The following is a 16,286-nucleotide window of genomic DNA, read 5'->3' as shown; positions in this document are numbered from 1 at the left end:
AATTGAAGTCTACCTTTACCTTCATCAGAGATAAAGGTGTTCTCCTGAAAAATGAATATTACCTTGAAAAATTAAAAACCAGAAAATTAAACATAATGGGTATTCTTCTTGAAGACCATCTACTTTCTAGAAGCTTTTCTAAAGTTAATGAACATTATTATTAAAAAGGTAACTTCAAGAAAATGGATGTATTCTCAAGATTAATAATAATATAATTCAGGATGTCTAGATTTATTTTTTAATTTTAATTGTTTTTAGTGTATTTTATTTTTTTTAGTTGTAGATGGACACTATATACCTTTATTTTATTTATTTTTATGTGGTGCTGAGGACCAAATCCAGTGCCTCACACATAGGCAAGTGCTCTATCGTTGAGCTACAATCACAGCCCAGGATGTCTAGATTTATAACTAGGAATTCATCAGTTATTCCTAATTCCTATCCTTCTGATAATTGTAGAACTTGTGAGATGAAGAGGAAAAAATCAAAGCTCAGTTTTTCTATCTAACCTAATTCCAATAGATACTAATTCTTAAAGCTAAATCTATATGCTGAAGTACATCAACTCTAAATACAAATAATGAGGAAAACAAAAAAAATTTGATATACTTTTCCTTTTAAATAGATGAAGAACTTCCTGATTACATTATGGTGATGGTGGCCAACAAGAAAAGTCAGGACCAAATGACAGAGGACCTGTCCCTGTTTCTAGGGAACAACACAATTCGATTCACCGTATGGTATGTTTCTGAATATCTATGACTCAGAACAAAGCTTGGCAGAAGTCAGAGTAGCTGGAAAGAGCCCTTGACAGTTGAGTTAAGATTCAGTGTGGCAAAACAGTTTGCAAGGTATGAAAGCACTGTGTCTGGACCCAGACTGCCAAAGTTGATCTTGCTCTGTATCTTGCCTTGTTGTCCATTTGTTAATGGAAGTTCAAAATACCTGCTTTATAGAATGCTGTGACAGTTAAATGAACTAATACATGTAAAAATGCTTATAGGTATGCCTGGCCTATAGGGTTCAAAATGTATCTCAGCTATAGTTGTTAGGTTTCTTTTATAAACTTTTACATATTACCATTCCTTTCCCCCCATCCAGACCAGTTGAAAATACCAAATGTTGTTTGGACTGGCTTGGCTTCCTGCATTGCTGTTTCCAAAGTTGTTGTGTTTTTGTTTATTTTTTGTTTTGTTTATTTATTTTTTGTGGTACTAGGAATTGAACCCAGGGGCTCTACTTCTGCTACTGAACTACATCCTCAGCTTTTTAAAATTTTTTATTTTGAGTCATGGTTTTAATAAGTTGTCCAGTTTGGCCTTGAACTTGTGGTCTTCCCACCTTAGCTTCCTGAGTCATTGTTTTTTTTTTCCTTCAGTTTTTAGCTTTTTAATTTTTTTTTTTTTTTTTTTTTAGAGAGAGAGAGAATTTTTAATATTTATTTTTTAGTTTTTCGGCGGACACAACATCTTTGTTTGTATGTGGTGCTGAGGATCGAACCTGGGCCGCATGCATGCCAGGCAAGCGCACTACTGCTTGAGCCACATCCCTAGCCCCAGCTTTTTAAATTTTTTATGTATGCCTTCATTTAACAAAAATTTCACTCATCTTTGAAATATGAAATTTGTAAAATAAGCCTCTTTGTTTTTCAATACAGATTCCTCTTTTAATCTGGATTGTCCTTTTCAAACAATATACATCTCTAGTTGAAAATACTGACTAAAAGCGTAAGTTTGAATTTAAGAAGGCCAGGTTGGAGAATAGGGAAGGGTAAAGATAGCTGAGAATAGAGGTAGGAAATACTCATATGAGGACTCTTAGACTAGGAACCACTAGTTACAGAGAAAGTCAATGGGACAGAGTAGTGTGAGTACCTGGCTTGTTTAATTTGAATAACAAAAGACTTAGCAAAGGGGAGACACTGAGGATGGAGATGATGCCCAATAACTTAGTACCTTTAAGCCAGATTGTCTTCACATTGTTTTTATCCTACTGGGTACCTGTATTTTTTACAGTTTTTGTGAAGCCACCTTGAAATTCTCAACATATTGTGCAATTTTGGAGAATATTGTTAGAGTACAGTGATCTTCAGATGGTACACACAGACACATTGCCCATTTTGGGCGACCTAACCAACTTATTGCAATTAGTCTTATTGCTTATGCCAAAAAAGATCATGATGCTTTTTTGACTGGGGTAATTATACCATTCTTTTTTTTTTTTTTTTCCTGGTACTGGGGATTGAACCCAGGGGTGCCTATCCACTGAGCCACATCTCCAGACCTTTTTTAAAATATTTTATTAGAGACAGGGTCTCGCTGAGTTGTTAAGTGCTTTGCTAAGTTGCTGAGACTGACTGGCTTTGAACTCGTGATCCTCCTGCCTCAGCCTCCAAAGCTGCTGGGAATATAGGTGTGCGCCACTGTGCCTGGCGGAATTGTACCATTCTTGAGTACTGATTTTTTTTTTTTTTAATGTCTTTAGCAATCCAAGTATTTGTTTTGTTTCATAAATGTTTTTTATGAACTGACCTTTGGATCACTTTGGGTTTGAGTCCACCTAATCTAAGGTGGGACATTTAACTAGTAGATTCTTTTCCAGATTATTTGATGAAATATTCTAGACAATTTTCTTCCTTGGTTTGTTGGGACTGGGGGATGAAACCTCTGAGCTGCATTCCAGCCCTTGTTATTTTTAATTTTGAAGCAGGGTCTCACCAGGTTTCCCAGGTTGGCTTGAATTTGTAATTTTCCTGCCTCAGCCTCCTGAGTAGCTGGGATTACAGATATTCACCACTGTGCCTAGCACTAAACATATTTCTTAAATAAACATAATCATTATCTGAAACTGAATTTAAAATCAAATTAATTCAACTTTTTCGTCTTGCTATACATTCAATAATTCATCTTCTTTTTGGCCTCTTGCTTTCCTAAATGTTTATTAATACCAGCCACAAATAGACTATTTTGATTTTTTTGAAGCCCTCATAATTGTGTATATGGGGACGCTGGATGTGTCTGGGGTTCTTAAAGAAGCAATATTATGAGATTTTAGTGTTTGGGGTTTATCTCTTGGAAGGACTGCAAGGCAGTTTTGCTACTAAATATTCTAAAATAGGTTATGTTAAAAGCAAGGTTGTGGTCTATGTTTGTTTACAGCATTAATATTGAAAATAATAGTTACAGTGAAATGGTATATTTTGGGATCATTTATTAACTAGAATTAAGTTGTCCAAGAAATTGTCTAAGTTATTAAAATAAATGTAAACTGTTGTGCTGAGTGGGGCGGGGTTTGTGACTCAGTGGTAGAATTTGTGCTTCACATGTGTGAGGTCATGAGTTCAATCCCTAACATTAAAAAAGAAAAATAACTGAATGCAGTGACATACACCCCAATATGCCATCAGCTTGAGAGGCTGAGTAGGAGGATCGCAATTTTGAGGCCAGTCTTAGCAGTTTAGCAAGGCCCTAAGCAACTTAGGAAGTCCCTGTCTCAAAATATAAAGTAAGTAAAAAGTGCTGGGGATGGAGCTTACTGGTAAAGTACCCCTGTGTTCCATCCCTAGTACCAAAAAGTCCAAAAAACTGATTAAACAGTTGTAACAATAAGCAGTATTAGACATTTGGGATACTTAATTTTGTTTTACTGTAAGCACTAGTGAATCTTTAGTTCTTAAGAAGCAAGGTGGTATTTTTGTAGACCACTTGAATCCTTTTTTCCCTTGGTTTTGACGACAGGGATTGAACCTAGGGCCTTGTACATGCTTCTAACAACTTCTTACTCTGCCAGTGAGCTCTCCCTCTATCTCATTGCCTTTATTTTTACAGAGGCTAGATGTTAAAAATTGTGAAGAAAAAATTAATGATTTTTTTTTTCAGTTGACTTCTATAGTATTTATAAAAAGCCTTTTTTAAAAGGTTGAAACTAGAAAGTTGATTTTAGTACCATTTATCCATTAAATGTCATATCAATATCTGAATATAATATCAAATTTAAAGTGGCATTTGAAACAAAATTTTTCTTAAGGGAGGCTTTATTTTTGTTTTTGTTTTTGTTTTTTTAGGCTTCATGGTGTATTAGATAAACTTCGCTCTGTTACAACTGGTAAGATTTATAACATTGAGGTTTTTTTCGAATTCCTGCTTACTCGCATATGCTTCTAAAGTACTACTGCTTCAGGAAGAAACCCATAACTTTGAAAACAGTGGCTCATTTGAACTTTGTAAGGAAACACATTTTTCTGAATGTAAGAACAGTGAATTTATTGTAGTTCAGAAATAATTTAAATGTTTGGTGGGGAGCAGTGCTGTTAATCCTAAGGAAATAATCAGATGTGTGCAAAAATTTAACCTTAAAATGTCTCACTATTGTATAATTGAAAATTACTTAAAAATGCAGTAGTAATAAGTTATTATATTACTGTGTATAGAATATTAGCTGTAAAATAATGTGGAATAATAAAATGAGAGCAATGTGGAATAATAAAATGGGAAAATAAAATAATGAGAACAAAATATGTATCTTAGTTTTGGAAATGGGTATGTATACCTTATCAAAACATCACCTTTGTGGTAATTGGTGATTTTTATTCATATTTTAAAAGTTATCTACAATAAACATGTATTGTTTTTGAACTGGTGATGGGAGAGGAACAGATTTTAATAAAAGTCAATTACAAGGACTATGTATTTTTCTTTCTAGAACCCACTAATTTAAAGTCTTCTGATACCAACATCTTCGATAGTAACGTGCCTTCAAACAAGAGCAGTTTCAGTCGGGGAGATGAGAGAAGGCACGAAGCTGCAGTATCTCCCCTTGCCATTTCTAGCAGTAGACCTGAAAAAAGAGATTCCAGGGTTTCTGCAGGTTCACAGGAGCAGAAAACCACTAATACCAGGTAAGAGTTGTGTATACACCTGCTATGGGAGATGAGTGTATGTATGTGGTATTTACATTATTTTTTTCAGATGCTGTTTTCAGCAATTTTTGCTGAATTAATGAAGTAATTGTTAGCAATTCTTAGGATAAAATAATAGATAAGACCTAAATATGGTTACCTTTTGTTTCAAATATAGTAAATCAAAGTTTAAAGAAAGAATGTCATTTTGAAGTAGTTTTGAATAAGGGAGTATCCATTTTTGCTTGTGAAACATTTTTAATATTTTTTGAAGATTTGGAGATAATGGCTCTAATTTGATTGTAATATGTCTTGCTTTTTAATAGACAGACTTATGATGAAGGAGCTGCAACCCGACTAATGTCAACAGTGAAACCTCTGAGGGAGCCAGCACCCTCTGAAGATGTGATTGATATTAAGCCGGAACCAGATGATCTCATTGATGAAGACCTCAATTTTGTGCAGGAGAATCCCTTATCTCAGAAAAAACCTACAGTGACACTTACTTATGGTTCTTCTCGCCCTTCCATTGAAATTTATCGACCACCTGCAAGTCGAAATGCAGATAGTGGTGCTCATTTAAACAGGTTGCAGTTTCAGCAGCAGCAAAACAGTATTCATGCTGCCAAGCAACTTGATGTACAGAACAACCGGGTGTATGAAACAGGACATTTGTGTGAACCAGAAGTGCTTAACAATTTAGAAGAGACTTATAGTCCCTTCTTCAGAAACAACTCAGAAAAAATGAGTATTGAGGTTTGTATGTATTTGTAATTCTGACTTGTTAGGCCACAGTTTGGCAACTAAATGCATATTGTAAGTTTATTTTAAATTGATTTTTCTGCTATTCAACATGTTACACCAGTCAAATTTTCCTCTCCATGGCTGACTCCTAGGGAGATTTTTATACTACATCTGTATACCTTCTTTGGATTTCTTTCATTTGAGTTAGCTTATAATTTTGGATATTTTGGGTCAATTTTAAACAGTTTTTGGTAGTTGCTAACCCAAGTAACCCCCTTTTATTTCTTCAACAGTGCTTTGTGCAGCTATTATAAATGAATGTAGAGCTCTGAGTTTTGTTTTAGCTGAATGCTGGGTATTTTTTTTTTTTTTAATTTTAATATTTATTTTTTAGTTTTTGGCAGACACAACATCTTTGTTTGTATGTGGTGCTGAGGATCGAACCCGGGCCGCACACATGCCAGGCGAGCGCGCTACCGCTTGAGCCACATCCCCAGCCCTGAATGCTGGGTATTTTGAGGCAGTGTTTATATTTTCATAAGAAATTGGGAAGTACCCTCTGAATTCTCAATATGATAGTCTTTTTCTTAAGATGTTTTGTGATAGAACTTTATTATTTTCTGAGACTAGGTAAGCATAAACATATCTGATTGTAGGATGAAAACTTTCGGAAGAGAAAGTTGCCTGTGGTGAGTTCAGTTGTTAAAGTAAAAAAGTTCAATCACGATGGAGAAGAGGAGGAGGAAGATGATGATTATGGCTCCCGAACAGGAAGCGTGTCCAGCAGTGTATCTGTGCCAGCAAAGCCTGAAAGGAGGTACCTGAACATAGCTGTAAATTAATCTTTAACTGTCTAGTGGATTCTTCTGGTGGCTGTTTTTTTTTTTTTTTTTTTTTTTTTTTTAAGTTGTACTGGAGATTAAACTCAGGGCCTTTTACATGCTAGCCAAGTGCTCTATTATTGAACTATATACCCCAGTGCCTTCTAGATTTCTTGAAGAAAATAATTATGAAAATAAATATTTAATGTAAATCACATGTAAGATTTTTCCATTGGCTTTTAAGAAACACTTAGGTAAATGAGAGAGAACTTGCTTAACATTGAAGAGAATTGTAGAAAACATAAAAAGCTAATTGGATGAGAGAAAAAACAACATCAATCCAGCTAAAAGGCTCCATTCTAGCTGCCCCTCCCCCACCTTTTTTTCTTTTAAGAAATTGGAACACAGAGTAGGAAAGTAAGGATTATGCAGTTGAAGGGAAAGAGAGTATGGACTTTCTTGAGAGTGAAATTTCCTCATGGCATTGTCTAAAAACTACAGGTGGTCTGACTTAGAAAAAGTTGTAGTAAAGACATATGAATTGTTAGAATGTAAAGGTGTGAAATTTAAAAATACTTTTTTTTAAAAAACTCTTTTAGACCTTCTCTTCCACCTTCTAAACAAGCCAACAAGAATCTAATTTTGAAGGCTATATCTGAAGCTCAAGAATCAGTAACAAAAACAACTAACTATTCTGCAGGTAATTTAAATGAAGTTTGTTTACAATGGGTAAGAGATTTCTTCACTTAGCTAAAAGTGTTTGCTCACTGAGTTGTGGTAAAGGTAATTTTGATCTATCAAGGCCAAGATAAAGTTCTTCTACAGAAGAGTATTTTTAAAATGAGATATGACCAGTTTGAGGAAACTGTCATTGGAGCTTAGTTCTTGTGATCACCATGTAATACCTTTTATTCCCTCTTTCCAGCGTATGTCAAATGGATACAAATTTTTAAAGAGAGTTTTTTTTTTTTTTCTTTTTAATTATTTTAGTTGTAAATGGAACAATACCTTTATTTTGTATTTTATGTGGTGGTAAGGATTGAACGCAGGGCCTCACACCATGATAGGTAAAGCGCTCTACCACTGAGCTGTACCACAACCCTACTAAAGGAAGTTTTTTGTTGCTGTTCTTTTTGTTTTTTAATATTTTTAGCTATAGATGGGCACAATATTTATTTTTTTATGTGGTGCTGAGAATTGAACCCAGTGCTTCACACATGCTAGGCAAGTGCTCTACCACTGAACTATAACCCCAGCCCTTAAAGGGAATTTTGTTTCAAAAAATGAGACTTTCATATTAATAGTATTAAATTCAGCATTAGATATGAATTAATTATGTATAAAGGGGAGCAGAGTTGCAGGGCACAGTGGCACATGTCTATAATCCCCAGTTTGGGAGGCTAAAGTGGGAGGATCGCCACTTTAGCAACTTAGCGAGATCATCAGAAAATTAGGGAGACCTTTACTCAAAACAAAAAAGGAGCCAAATTGGATAATAATAAGTGGCTAAAGGTAGAGGTTTGTTTGTGTGTGTGTGTGTGTGTGTGTGTGGTGGGGGGACTGGGTATCAAACCCAGAAATGTTCTACCTATGAGCCACATCCCCCACCCCTCTTCTTTTTTTTTTTTTTTTTTTTAATATTGAGACAGGACCTTTTGGTCCTGCCTCAGCCTCCTAAGTTTCTGGGATTATAGGCATGGGCCACCATGCTCAGCTTGAAGTTGACTTTGTGTGTATGTGCAGTGCTGGGGATCAAATCCAGGGTATGCTACACTAGCACTAAGCTGTATCCTTAGCCTCAGAGAAATTTAAAACTCATATATATATATAAATTTGCCTTTCATTGGAACCCGTTTGTAGAATATAAGGTAGAAAATTGACTCATTTATGATGTTTCTACCCTAATCAGAGTGGAAACACTAAGCTATTTTATGACAGAATGTTAAAATAGTACAAGTTTTTTAAACAAAGGAAATTTACTTATAAAAGGCTCATTCTGAAATACAAATGGTGGGGTACAATTTTTGGGTTCTTATTAAATTCTGTACTCTATATCATGTGCCAGTGTATAAAACTGGTAACAGGTTGACGGTAATTACTAACTCTCAAAATATTTTATAATTTTTACTATAGATTTGATGAATGTTCTTCTTTTTCCCTTGCTTATTTACTCAGGTACCTACACAAAGCAGGAAGCACTGTTGTATCTATTTATTTATTTGTAGGGGTGGGGATTGAATCCAGGGCTTTTTGCATGCTAGGGAGATACTCTCCCGTTGAGCTACATCCCCAGCCCTGGTGAATTTTTTTTTAAATATATGACAACAGAATGTATTACAATTCTTATTACACATTTTAGAGCACTATTTTTCATATCTCTGGTTGTATCAAACCAATTCATGTCTTCATACCTGTACTTTGGACAATAATGACCATCACATTCCACCATCATTTCTAACCCCTGCGCCTTCCCTTCCCCTCCAAACCCCTCTGCCCTATCTAGAGTTCGTCTGTTCTTCCCATGCTCCCTCTCCCTATTCCACTATGAATCAGCCTCTGTATATCAGAGAAAACATTGGCTAACTTCACTTAGCATTATCTTCTCTAACTCCATCTGCAAATGCCAAGATTTTATTCTCTTTTATTGCTGAGTAATATTCCATTGTGTATGTATGCCACTTTTTTTTTTTTAATCCATTCATCTATTGAAGGGCATCTAGGTTGGTTCCACAGTTTAGCTATTGTGAATTGTGCTGCTATAAACATTGATATGGCTGTGTCCCTGTAGTATGCTGTTTTTAAGTCCTTTGGGTATAGACTGAGGAGAGGGATAGCTGGTTCAAATGGTGGTTCCCTTCCCAAGTTTCCAAGAAATCTCTACTGCTTTCCATATTGGCTGCACCAATTTGCAGCCCCACCAGCAGTGTGTGAGTGTGCCTTTTCCCTCACCTCCTCGCCAACGTTTATTTTTATTCATAATAGCTACCATTCTGACTGGAGTGAGATGAAATCTTAGAGTGGTTTTGATTTGCATTTCTCCAATTGCTAGCAATGATGAACACTTTTTCTAATGTTTGTTGGTTGTATATCATCTTCTGAGAATCGTTTGTTCAGGTCCTTGGCCCGTTTATTGATTGGGTTATTTGTGTTTTTTTTTTTTGGCGTTTAACCTTTTGAGTTCTTTGTATGCCCTAGAGATTAGTGTTCTGATGTGTGACGGGTAAAGATTTGCTCCCAAGATGTAGGCTTTCTGTTCACCTCACAGATTGTTTCTATTGCCGAGAAGAAACTTTTTAGTTTGAATCCATCCCTTTTATTGATTCTTGATTTTAACAGCATCATTCTTAACATTTCTTTTTGTGACCCCTTTCTGAAATGAACTGTTAGCCATCAGTTTTTTAATCCTTATACTCTTGTCTCTATCCCTAATTTAATCCTGAACATAAAATTAAACAGGGTTTAGCATAGAATGAGGATTGTCTAAGCACAGACAAACACTTGACCTAAAAGTTTGTTTACATTCCCTTTTCTGTTCTATTAGTAATGGTGCAGAATAGTGAGAAATTTAGGTACTCTCTGTGACTTGAAATATGCTGCTTTTTTAAAAAAAAAAAAAATTTATTTTTTAGCTTTAGGTGGACACATACCTTTATTTTATTTTTATGTGGTGCTGAGGATCGAACCCAGTGCCTCACGCATGCCAGGCGAGCGCGCTACTACTTGAGCCATATCCTCAGCCCCTGCTTTTATAATAATTGTCAGTTTCCAAATTTTAAGAAATAGCATTGAAACTTTTTTTTTAAACCTAGGTTACCTAAATTATAATTTGAAGTTGAGGTAAGATCACAAAACAGAGCCTAAAATTCATCTGATTAAAAATGAATATATATGAACTCTATGGTATTCATGGCATGTTGCTTAAACATACAGATACTGTTTGCATATGTCTAGCATTAAGTTTGGCATTATATTATTTTTGGTAACTTTGGTAAGTTTGGTCAGGAATATTGTAAGAAAGACTGAGGTAGTATTTGTGGACTGTTTTAAACTTTCTTAGTGTTCTAAATCCAGTAATTTTATGTTTAATATGACATGTTTATTAGTGAGTCTTAATACGTTGTCTGTGTTTATTTTATGTAAAAGTCCCACAGAAACAGACACTTCCAGTTGCTCCAAGAACTCGAACTTCTCAGGAAGAGTTGTTAGCAGAAGTAGTCCAGGGGCAAAGCAGGACCTCCAGAATAAGTTCCCCCATTAAAGAAGAGGAAGCAAAAGGAGATAATATAGAAAAAAATCAAGGTAAGAATTTAGATGATATTTTGTTCTCAAACTTTTTTCATGAGACATTAAGTATTTTGAATTTTTCATGAGGTATTGTTTATGGTATGAAGAAAGTGATTAGATGCAAAAAGAATGAGAAGGGTTAACGAAGAATGTTTATACACATTTTTTGGAGATTCTTTTATGTATTAAAAATTTTTTTTAGTTTTAGTTGGACACAGTACCTTTATTTATTTATTTATTTATTTATTTATTTATTTATTTATTTATTTATTTATTCATTTATTTTTATGTGGTGCTGAGGATCAAACCCAGTAACTTGCACGTGCTAGGTGAGCACTCTACCACTGAGATTCTTTTAAAGTTTACTATGCAATTTTTTAATGTTCTCCACAGTGAAAACCTAGTGTAATCAACTCCATGAGCCAAATCATCCAGCCTTCATCATTATCAGGATTTTGCTGATCTTCAGAAAGTTTCTACTTAAAGATATACTTATTTCTGTAGTCTTCCTTTTTATTTTTTTAAATGCTATATACTCTCCAATTTGAAATATTCGTTTTCTTTAAACCAAGACAGTTTCTTCAATGTCCTACCTCATTTCTTTCTCAGTGGCCCTGCTTTATCTTCTGATGCGTAACACACCGGAAGCCATTACCATCCACCTGGTTTTCCTACTTCCTTTTTTTCACTTTTCTCTCCACCCCAATTTCTATGTAGTCTGTTAATTTCTGAAGTATGACTCTCATCATGTGATTCCTTTGTGAGAGTGCCTCCCCTTCATCCTATTGCCCAGGACTTGTGCTGTCAGTTTGAACTTTGGGTAGCTTTGTTATTGGGCCCCTAAGGCCTGCTTATCCCTTCTCCACTTTTCCTGCTTTTCTATTGCTATCTGAATTTAAAAACTAACAATCTGTATGCTCATCATGTTGTTTCTAATTACACTTTTCTCACTTTGGAATACATTTGTTTTGTTCCTCCTAAACTGTGTTCTTTAAATTGTTTCAGGTTTTATGAAGCCTTATAGTTCTAACCTCTATTTGTCTCTTCATTCTCTTTTTTTTTTTTAAAGGTTTATTTATTTATTTATTTTGGTACTGGCGATTGAACTCGGGGGGCACTTGGCCACTGAGCCACATCCCCAGCCTTATTTTGTATTTTTCTTAGAGACAGGGTCTCACTGAGTTGCTTAGCTTTGAACTCAAGATCCTCAGCCTCCTGAATTGCTGGGACTACAGGTGTATGTCACTGTGCCTGGCTCTCTTTTTTTCTTTTCTTTCCCTTTTTTTTCTTTTCTAGTGCTTGGTATTGAACCCACCATTGCACATGCTAAACAAGTGCTGTATCACTGAGTCACATCCGTAGCCCTTTTTATTTTATATTGTGATAGTCTTACTAAATTGCCCAGGGTGGCCTTGAATTTGTAATCCTCCTGCCTCAGCCTTCCAAGTAGTTGGGATTACAGGCATGCACCACCATGATCTTTTTAAAATCTTTTTTTTTTTTTTTTTGGTCTTGTATAATTTGCCAAGTGAGCGTTATAAAATGTTGCAGTAAATGGTGAATCTGAGGGTGCTCTTTTTCTTTTATTAATACATTATAATTATACTTAGTAGTTGGGTTCATTTTGACAAAATCCTACATTCATGGAATTTGATATAGTTTATTTCAATCTCCATTGTCCACCTTTTCCCTCCTCTCTACCACTCTTGCCTATTCTCTGTCTTCTACTTTACTGGTCTTTTTTTTTTTTTTTTTTTTTTTTGTGGGTACCAGGGATAGAACCCAGGGGGTGCTTAACCACTGAGCCATATCCTAGCCCTTTTATTTTTATTTTTAATTTTAGATGGACATAATATCTTTATTTATTGATTTATTTATTTTTGTGTGGTACTGAGGGTCAAACCCAGTTCCTCACACTTGCTAAGCAAATGCTCTACCACTGAGCCATAACTCCAGCCCCCCCAGCCCTTTTTATTATTTATTTTGAGACAGGGTCTCACTAAGTTGCTGAGGCTGGCTTTGAACTTTCGATCCTCCTGCCTCAGCCTCCAGAGTTGCTGGGATTACAGGTGTACACCACTGTGCCCAGCTTTTACTGTTCTTGGTTCATTTGCTTACTTATTTATTTAATCTATCTATTTATTTACTTTTTTTTAAAATTTATTTTTTAGTTGTAATTGGACACAATACCTTTGTTTTATTTATTTATTTTTATGTGGTGCCAAGGATCGAACCCAGGGCCTTGCATGCACCAGGCGAGCACTCTACCACTGAGCCACAACCCCAGCCCATTGTTTATTTATTTTTGATTGATGCTTTATTGATTACACATAAAGGTGGTATTTACTGTGGTATATTTATACATTCATATAGTATGATTTTGTTAAATTCATTCTGTGTTTCCTCATCTTTCCCTTCTCTTCCCCCTCCCTCTTGGTCTCCATCTCAACTGATCTTCCATATATCTTTATGATACCTGATTCCCCTTCCCCATTTTGCTCTAGCTAATGCATATGAAAGATAGCATTTGATCTTTGATTTTATGAGTGGCTTATTTCACTTACCATGATGTTCTCCATTTCTGTTCATTTACTGGCACAAGCCATAATTTCTTTCTTTCTTTTTTTTTTTTTTTTAAGTTTGCTATACCATTCATTTGGTATAGTTATTTTTTTTTTTTTTAAGAGAGAGAGAGAATTTTTTAATATTTATTTTTTAGCTTTCAGTGGACACAACATCTTTGTATGTGGTGCTGAGAATCGAACCTGGGCCGCACGCATGCCAGGCGAGCACGCTACCGCTTGAGCCACATCCCCAGCCCCAGACAAGCCATAATTTCATTTTTTCTTATTTAAAACAATTTTTTTTGTTGTTATTGTCTGTATTGTATAATTTTCCATGTGAGCATTATAAACTATTCTAGTAAAGGGTGTAACAAGAAAACCCCTAAAAAGGCAGTTAGGTACTGACTAGAAAGTATAAAGGTGCTAGTTTGAGAAAAGCATCTACAAACTGCAAGAGATTTGGCTTTAATGACAGTTAGGTGAACCTAAAAGTCTAAAAGGACTGTCATAGTCTTCTTCCTACAAACTCTCCATTTTCGTGCTCTAGAGTTCCCTTCAAGAACAGGACTCTTGGATTGGGGTATCACTCAGTGATAGAGCACATACAAAGGCTCTGGTTGATTTCCAGAACTCCAAAAAGAAAAAGGGAAAAGCTATACCATTTCAGAGTGAGCTGAAAGACATTAAGAAAATAATTACATGCAAAAATAACATTAAATAGTTTTTATAATTTTTTTTTTTTAAAAGAGAGAATTCTTAATATTTATTTTTTTAGTTATTTTTTTAGTGGACACAACATCTTTGTGTTTTTTTTTGTATGTGGTGCTGAGGATCAAACCTGGGCCGCATGCATGCCAGGCGAGTGCGCTACTGCTTGAGCTACATCCCCAGCCCCATCATTAAATAATTGGTAAACTTGGAAATGAGGTGACAAGAATTAGAAATAAAAATTTATTTGGAAGCAATAACTTAGAGGTCCTGGGTTTAATATCCAGCATCAAAAAGAAGAAAAAGCAAAGACTATTCTAGAAAGAACTCAATTAATAAATCATCTTCAGATAAATGGAAGATAAAAAAGAAGGACATTTTAAAAATCAGAGTTCAAGAGAAAATGTAAGATAACAAGTATAGAGCTGGGTGCTGTGGCACACAACTGAAATCTTAGTAACTCTGGAAGCTGATGCAGCAGGATCATAAGTTTCAGGCTCATCTCAGCAATTTATCAAGGCCCTGTCTCAAAAAGGCTGGGGATTTAACTCAGTGGTAAAATATCCTTGGGTTCAATTCCCAGTACCCGCCCCCGCCCCCGCCCCCCTCCAAAAAAAAAAAGTATAAGCAATGGAGATACAACAGTGTATTTATTATAAAGTTTCTGTAATATTCCAGTAGGCACATCCAGAGAAAAATTTAGTGGGTGGACGGAGGCAAACCTTAACTGTCTTTTAAGAAAACTTTTCTGAAAAAAAAAAATACACATGAAACTACTTTCTGGAAAATTACACTCTATACCTTAGAATATGTACCCACAGCTAAATATTCTGTTGTATTCTATAGTAGAATCTGAAACAGAAAGAAAACAAAAAACTTCAGTATTCAGGCTAAAAGAACACACAACTTAGAAGAAGAAAAAGCATATTATTATTGGACCTTTCAAAATAGCATCACTTCATGCTAGGAGACAATGGGCAAGTATATTTAAGATACTCCAGGAAAGAAAAGAGTCAAGAATTTTATGTTCAGTTAAAAATGATCTTGAGAGCTGGGGACATAGCTCATTTGGTTGAGTGTTTCCCTCTCATGCACAAGTCCTTGGGTTCAATCCCCAGCATTATCCCTCCACCAAAAAAAAAAAAAATTGACCTTGAAATTTGAAATCTAATGGATTATGACCTTCAGTCAAGTAAAACCCTGTTGTTCTGAGTTTGCATTGGAAATTTTTATGAACTCACATTGTGTTTTATCTATAAATGCATATAAATTTTTCTCTGGATGTGCCTAATGGAATATTACAGAAACTTTATATATCCATAGCATTGAGTGTCCCAAGTACCTAGATTGAAGTCTTGGAATAGTTCATCTATAACAAAGACAGACTTTTGAGAAGAAAGACGTCTCTAGATCTAATCCTAGAATGAATGTGTAGATATCTTTGGTAGCAAAGTAACAGCCACACTTTGCCACCACGCAGCCTGGGATACTTTGCTGGGTTTTTAAACCTTTTAATTGTGTCCGAAAATTTCTTTTGTTTCTTTAATCACTTTGCTTGATCAACTTCTGTTGTGTTAGAGTCAGTCCATTGGATTCCAAAACCAAATTTTAAGAGGTTCCCATTGGCCAAAGATGGAGCCATTTGAGTTTCAATAAAGGTAACAATTGCAGTGGGAAGGGCTCTATGAAATCTCCAGAACTAGGGAGAGGAGAAAGAGTGTGAGGGGGAAAAAGGTGAGAGAAAGAAAGCCTTGTGGAGTATAATAGATACCAAATCATTGTCTTGGTAACTTGATAAATAAAATGTTTGAGCTTTTATATTGTCCAACAGTGGTACCACTGGGTAACCAAATAGTACAGATGTTAGCTCCCATTTATTTATTTACTTACTTTTTTAGTTGTAGTTGGACACTATACCTTTATTTATTTATTAATTTTTATGTGGTGCTGAGGATTGAACTCAGCGCCTCGCATGTGCTAGGCAAGTGCACTACCACTGAGCCACAATCCCAGCCCCATTGGCACCCATTTTTTGTAAATAACGTTTTATTTGAGCTGAGCATGGTGACACATGCCTATAATCCCAGCTACTAAGGAGGCTGAGGCAGGAGATTGACACAGTTTGAGGCTAAGCCTCAGTAACTTATCAAAACTATCTCAAAATAAAAAGGACTGGGGATATAACCTGGTGGTAGAGTGCCTGCTTAGCATGGGTGTGGCTCTGGGTTCAATACAGGGATAGGAGGGGTGAGGGAGGGCATTCTCTTA

At 35.5% G+C, this 16,286-nt stretch overlaps 1 protein-coding gene across 7 annotated transcripts in view; it reads left to right on the top strand.

The window, feature by feature from the left end:
• Zc3h14 (zinc finger CCCH-type containing 14) overlaps positions 1-16,286 on the top strand; it is a 63,204-nt gene that overhangs the window by 7,987 nt on the left and 38,931 nt on the right. For 6 of the 7 annotated variants that reach the window (XM_076849776.1, XM_076849775.1, XM_076849774.1 and 3 more), the window contains exons 3-9: positions 626-740; positions 4,064-4,104; positions 4,702-4,897; positions 5,224-5,653; positions 6,298-6,458; positions 7,062-7,162; positions 10,606-10,761. In XM_076849776.1, coding sequence (XP_076705891.1) covers positions 626-740; positions 4,064-4,104; positions 4,702-4,897; positions 5,224-5,653; positions 6,298-6,458; positions 7,062-7,162; positions 10,606-10,761 — 1,200 coding nt within the window. Of the gene's footprint in view, positions 1-28; positions 169-625; positions 741-4,063; positions 4,105-4,701; positions 4,898-5,223; positions 5,654-6,297; positions 6,459-7,061; positions 7,163-10,605; positions 10,762-16,286 lie in introns of all 7 variants that reach the window. The other variant, XM_076849771.1, reaches the window with a different exon arrangement.

The sequence above is a fragment of the Callospermophilus lateralis genome, chromosome 3, assembly GCF_048772815.1.
Source record: "Callospermophilus lateralis isolate mCalLat2 chromosome 3, mCalLat2.hap1, whole genome shotgun sequence".
Lineage (NCBI taxonomy): Eukaryota > Metazoa > Chordata > Mammalia > Rodentia > Sciuridae > Callospermophilus > Callospermophilus lateralis.
Note: the sequence above shows the minus strand (reverse complement) of the source record. Positions and strands in the feature narration are given on the sequence as shown.